Source organism: Pleurodeles waltl, chromosome 8 (assembly GCF_031143425.1).
Source record: "Pleurodeles waltl isolate 20211129_DDA chromosome 8, aPleWal1.hap1.20221129, whole genome shotgun sequence".
Lineage (NCBI taxonomy): Eukaryota > Metazoa > Chordata > Amphibia > Caudata > Salamandridae > Pleurodeles > Pleurodeles waltl.
This window is the reverse complement of record NC_090447.1, coordinates 99487239-99493238: the sequence shown is the minus strand read 5'-3', so window position 1 is coordinate 99493238 and position 6000 is coordinate 99487239. Positions and strand designations below refer to the sequence as shown.

At 43.4% G+C, this 6000-nt stretch overlaps 1 protein-coding gene across 1 annotated transcript in view; it reads left to right on the top strand.

The window, feature by feature from the left end:
- The first annotated feature begins 2136 nt into the window (after nt 1–2136).
- Nucleotides 2137–6000, top strand: part of DNAJB13 (DnaJ heat shock protein family (Hsp40) member B13) — a 42692-nt gene continuing 38828 nt past the window's right edge. Inside the window, exon 1 of the mRNA XM_069203828.1 lies at nt 2137–2428. Coding sequence (XP_069059929.1) covers nt 2361–2428 — 68 coding nt within the window. The 5' untranslated portion in view covers nt 2137–2360. The remainder of the gene's footprint in view (nt 2429–6000) is intronic.

Below are 6000 nucleotides of genomic sequence, written 5' to 3'. Positions count from 1 at the left end.
TCAAACGTTTTAATTCCGCACCCCCCTGTGGGGAAAAAAAAATTCATCTAGCCCCCCCTCAGAATTTTCACAGTGATTCCATTATGGTGGCAACGTTTAAATATGTCTAAGCTTATTTAAACATTGCAGTTAAGTTATGTTACCTTTTAAAAAATGCAATAAATTCTTTTTTGCTGAAAACAAAGCACTGCTATCTGCATAATGTTTGTTTTGGCCAGAGTCTGGTGCCCCTCTGGGATCACTTGAGGCCACCTTAGGAGGGTCCACCCCCCAGTTTGAAGACCTCTGTCCTAAATGATAGGGTTGAAACACGTTGACAATTCATTCGACAGGCTGACAGGAGATACAGTACGCACAGAGCCTCCATGGTCTTCAGAAAAGTACAGACGGACTCCAAGATGGTACGCTTCCTGTCGCAATCAGCACAGTTTGTGGGACTGAAGATTTTGAAAGACCGTAACCCACTGGGAGTTTTGAATTAGTGGACTAGTATACAGTTGTGACTGCATTGTCAGCCATTTTCATTTGTCATCTGTAGTTCTTTTGTCTTTTAAGAAATAACATATTGAGAGAGGAAGAGAGAGTGTGTGTGGGGGGGGGGGGGAAGGTGTGTGTATATGTGTGTGTATTTTTCGCCCTCTGCCCAGAGAGAACAGAATTGAACACTGGTTTGCAGAGATGGTGAATAGTGACTCATGTATAGTGCTACAAGGCCCCACCCTGCAAATGGAAGCACTGTCATAAATGCAAGTCATTATTTTAAAATTGTGTTACACAGACTAGACTGTCACCAAATGTGTAGAGATTTAGAATTTATTTTAAAAAAGTGTTTTCCAAATGTATATTTTTTTAGTCAGAAGCAATCAGTGCAAACCTTTACTACGTTCATTAAAAAGACGCACTCCAGAAGTCTTTTCATTACATTATCTAGCAAAAAGAATAAGTGTTTGTCGTTGTGAACATTTCCATGACTCCAAAGACGAGCAGAGACTATTCATGTGTGGCAGCACGGATTGTCATATTTCACAGACAAGCACATCAGCCACCTGTTCATGTTTTGAAATTCTATAAGGGAAAGTAGGTGACTGACCTTCCATTTAGGTGTTAAACAGGAGTTTCAAGGTACTTTTAGAGTTTCGTATTGCTCAAAGGCATGTTTTTCTAATATTTATCTTTTTCGATGCACTTTATTGCTTCATTTTATTCGTGAGAAAGTGTCCCTCTAAGTGTCACACATTTGGTGTTTGAATCATAGCTGCCAAGTTTCCCAGGTCCGTGCATGATATGCTGCTCCTGTCCAGTTTTTTGCCTTGTAATCTGGGACTTGTATTTCTGTTTTATAATGAACTAAACAAACCTACATTTCCTAGAATCCAAAGAAAAAGCTGAATTGAAGCAGCACGCCAGGTATGGACCTAGGAAACTTGGTAGGGCTGTTAAATGTCACTTTTAGGTGCACTGAAAGCATGAAAATATCCAAGCAATCTGAAAACTTGGCAGCAGGTGACTAGGGTTTCCACCTTTCCAAGAGAGGGTTACAGGCCGTTTGTTGTTCCTTCAAGAATCTGCAAAGGCCTTGGTGTGATAGTAAATAGTGCCGTAAACAAAATCGTGTATATTCACTGATTACATGAATTTTCTGGCTTCGTTTACTTTATTAGTCATGGATCATTAAAGCTGGTCGAGAACACATTTAAAGTGCTTTCTATTTACATTTGCTGTTTGAAATTTGTACAAATAAAGGTGAAAAATACCGGTTTTGGTGATTTTGCTTATTTTTGTAACGACCGAGACATAAAAAGACCGGCGCTGCCGGTACAAAACCGGCCAGGTACCAACCCTAAGGGTAACAACAATTTGATTATTTGTATAACAGAATTATTTCATGGCATTCGAGAAAGGTTTAATCGGGGCCTTTGGGGCTCAAACGTCTTGAATCCAGGTGAGGTCTTGAGCGAAATTACCACAGCTCCCAGCATTGCAGGAGATGCTGGTGTCGCTGACGCAGGTATGAACTACAAATCCCGCCAGGCAGCGGGATAATGGCGTCTCCGGTTCACGGATGACACGAACTACACCTCCCAGCGAGCAGCGGGAGAAAGACGTCTCAGCGCAACCGAACGCGAACTACAACTCCCAGAGGGCACAGGGATAACTGCGTCCCTAGCAACGAAAAGTGCAGCCGCAGATGGCCACCGAGGCTGCAGCGAAGTCCTGAGCTCTGCATCCCGCACAGTCCCCCAACTACCCGTCCACCCCTCTGTGCTGCTCACCAGCCGTTCCCCACCCGTTCACCCACCGCGCTACCTCACTGGGCCTTTCACTCACCCCTTCACCTGCTCCCCGCGGCCCAGCTCGCCATGGGCCAGGACTACTACGCCGTCCTGGAAATCCCAAGAAGTGCCACCGACTGCGCGATCAAGAAGGCGTGAGTACCCGCACCGCTTGTCTTGTTTGTTTTATTTCATTTGGGTGTGTGCAGCGCCCCGTAACCAGCACCCAAGTGGCCTACGTTTGGGTGTAGCTCAGTCCAATCTGTATTGGTAGATGTGATACCAAGGTAATACCTGGCTCATTTCAGAGGCCGTGGCGTCGGATCACGAACGAGTTAGGTTCTATATTTGAAGTATGTACCACGTATTTAATGCTCTGGAATTGACTTGTTAGGGCTGATCTCAAATTTAAAATAAATATACAACCATGACATTTACTTCAAGTAAAGGTGCAGCGCAAAAAAGGGAACTAAAATGAGTAACCAACTGCACATATAGCCAGACTATGAGCAAAGGAAATGACATAAAGCGCTGAACAAAGCAGTCAGACTACTGTAAACAAACGCTTCAGCGCCCCACACAGAGTAAATGTTGCAATAGGATACAACAGGTGTGATGTGAGTCCAATCATTATTTAGTGGCGGTTGTGGCTCAAAAGTACAGAGCGGTGAGTCCTCTGTCTCCACTTTAGAACTGTCACCTTCATCCATGTCTGAACTATTTGACCATAAAATACACAGTAACTAAATGATAAATGCAATACAAATGTGTCTGGGATTGTTAGAGTTGGTTGGGTTGTATTGCACCAATTGGACTCACACACTCGAAAGGATAATTGATTCGGTACATAAAGCTCTGACCTGACAACAAGGGGTCTGATTCCCAAAGGTGCTTTCTCCTGTAAATTTAATTTTAGAAGTAATCGCCACGAGTTACTAGTTCAACGTATTTTCAAACGGGGATTTTGCACTCGTAAGCCCGTAGACTTAACTCTATACCACCCTACGATGGTACAATATTGCAAGTCTCACTACAGGGACAGGGGGTTGACCATGCAATCGTGAAGGGGCCCGGAAAAATTCAGAACACCCAAAAACCTAAGACTTTGTGGGTGCTGTTAAGCATTTTGTTTGACCCATTCCCACCCCACAAATTGTCAGAGAGTTTCGCCTGTGAAGGTCAGGAGTAAATTCCTTTCCAGCATGGCAATGGGAAGGCAGCACTCCAAAAGATGACGTGCTTCTCTGGGTAAGATGTTTCTCCATATGGTAAAGAAGGAAAGAAAAGTGTAGTTGCACACTTGACAAGGCTTTTCCTCCATGTGTAGTAGTACTCTACACACAAGTCGCCATGCAAAATAATTTTGCATTGTCGTAATTTGGTACTCAAACATTTTTCCGGGATGCTTTAGGTAGTATTCGTGGATGATAAGGGCAAAGATCACAGCTAAGGGGTGCTCTAAATGGTTTCATTAGAGGAACAGACACCACCTTGTTGTTTTACAATATTGCCTGCAGACTGGATTGAAGGAAGTCTGTTTCTAAAAGTCTAACGAAAGCCTGGGTCTCGCTCCTGCTTAGACACAGTCAGCTTTAACTCATGTAAACTGGGGTAAAATATGAACACTGTCGACTATCCTGGGAATTCAATTACAGCATAAGGCTCTTATGCATTAAAATTGTGTAAATATCACAGGATTCATTTTCAAGGGAGTTGGGTAACATAGCCCCAAGATTCGCACCTCGGAAATCATTCATTTCTGCTTTCCATGGTATCTACTAGGCGTAAGAAGTTGCTTGTTTTTCCTTGTGACCTTCGCAGATTATTATCCAGAACTACAAAAAAATATAAAAAGGTTGCAAAGTACTCCTGAAGTGGAGCTTTGTTGGTACCAGAATGTACCCTGCCTGGTAGTATAGTTTTGCGCCCCTGCCCTGAGTGATGCCAGCTGTAAATTATCTGTTATCCAGACATTTTTACCCCAGCTCGCATGGTAATATAGCATTGGCCTTGTAACCAACAGTAAGATTCATGGCTTGTCTTGGAGGTCTGAAGGCTCAACATGGGACTGCCATCCATGTACTGAGAAGTATACATTAAGATGTGGTGGCAATGTACCGTCTGTCTGCTAGATAATACTAAAAATATCTTTTTTCTGTTCCGGTATGAATGTGGTGCCCACAGGCCCAACTTGAAAAAAAGTGCTGCTTGAATTTAATGCCCAGAACTTGCGCTGGTATTCCCCATATGTTTGCCAGTTATGCTGTCTGTATGGTGAATGGTAGCAGGTCCCCATGGTTATTATGACTGTGTAGTTACAGAGACAAGTGGGATCCGTTTTGGATGCTGCTGGTAAGACAACCAAGTTGGAGGTTTTGGTAGAGCCGCCCAAGACACCAATAGTGTATTGCTCGCATTCCAGAGTAGAAGAGAGTAGCCTCAGATACTGAAGTGTGGGAGGATAGAGCTTCACTTTATAAATGCATCAGTTGCCTTTTTAAATGTTTTACTGTACATTTGGTCATTTTTAAACCATGAGCTTAGGCGTGAAGTTCTCATCTTTGTGGTCGGTGGACCACAGAGAGCTCCTTAGCACAGGTATCAAGGTGTAAGTCAGAGAAGGAAGAGCAGCATCTCTGGTTATCAGTGCATAAGGAAGGACAGTTATTTATACAGTTCAAAGATCCATTTTCTCTTATGCTTGCAAATCTAGGGCACACACTTCCTACATCATGTGTACCTGCCAACACTTCCAGCATCATATATAGAACTATAGATGGGGAACACGAATTACAGAGATGTCTTTCACTGAGGGGTTCTGAGTTACATCAAATAGACAAAAGAAAAGCTCGAGATGTCTATGATGTCACTCAAAATCCCGATGTGAAAAACATCCCAGTAATTCACTTTTTGCCCACCTATAATTTTATGTTATGTATGGCCCCAAAATCATCTGCCCCGCTTTGAACTCTTATGCAGTGACAGAAGATTAATGGAGGAACCATATATACCACGGTCTCTGTTATGTATCCCTGTCCAAAAGGTTAAAAAAGACTTACCCGCCATTCCTGACCAATCCCAGCCACTTTCCCCGCTTCCCTTCCCCCCATCCTGCAACTGTGCTTTCTGCTTTCAGTCAAAGCTGACAAGCATTGCTGTGCTGACAGGCTGTGAAGGTCTGGCAACCTGGCCTGGAAGGTCTTTATGACATCACAACAGTGGGTAACCAGTTATTGTTATCAACTATTATCGTGTCACAACAGTGGGTTATGAGATCCAGAAATCTACATATAGCTGAAACCTAGCTACAAAGCAGCAAGTGCTGTACAGAAAGTGGTAGGTGGATGGGAAAGGGCTCAGGACGACACATTAGGGGAGCGATGCAGCAACATCTTAAGAATTTATGGGACCAAAGCAATATATATTTTGAGGCTCCCTGTTTGAAACAACTTTAAGTTTATTATCCCTTTCCTGCTCACTCAAGACGTCTTGATGCGACACAATACTGAATTATATCTTAACAGAGACGTGCAAAAACAACCGACAACTCAAGCTGCATGCTGCCAGACAAACAGTACCAAAGAAAGCTTGAACAAGCATTGGTATAGGCATTTCTTTTCGTCTTGGGCATTATGTAGGAGTTGCAGCTGCAACCCTTAGCTTGCCTCTTGCGACCACTGGCACTGCTTTAGTGACCCCTGTCCTCAGAGGTAGCAGGATCAGTGCC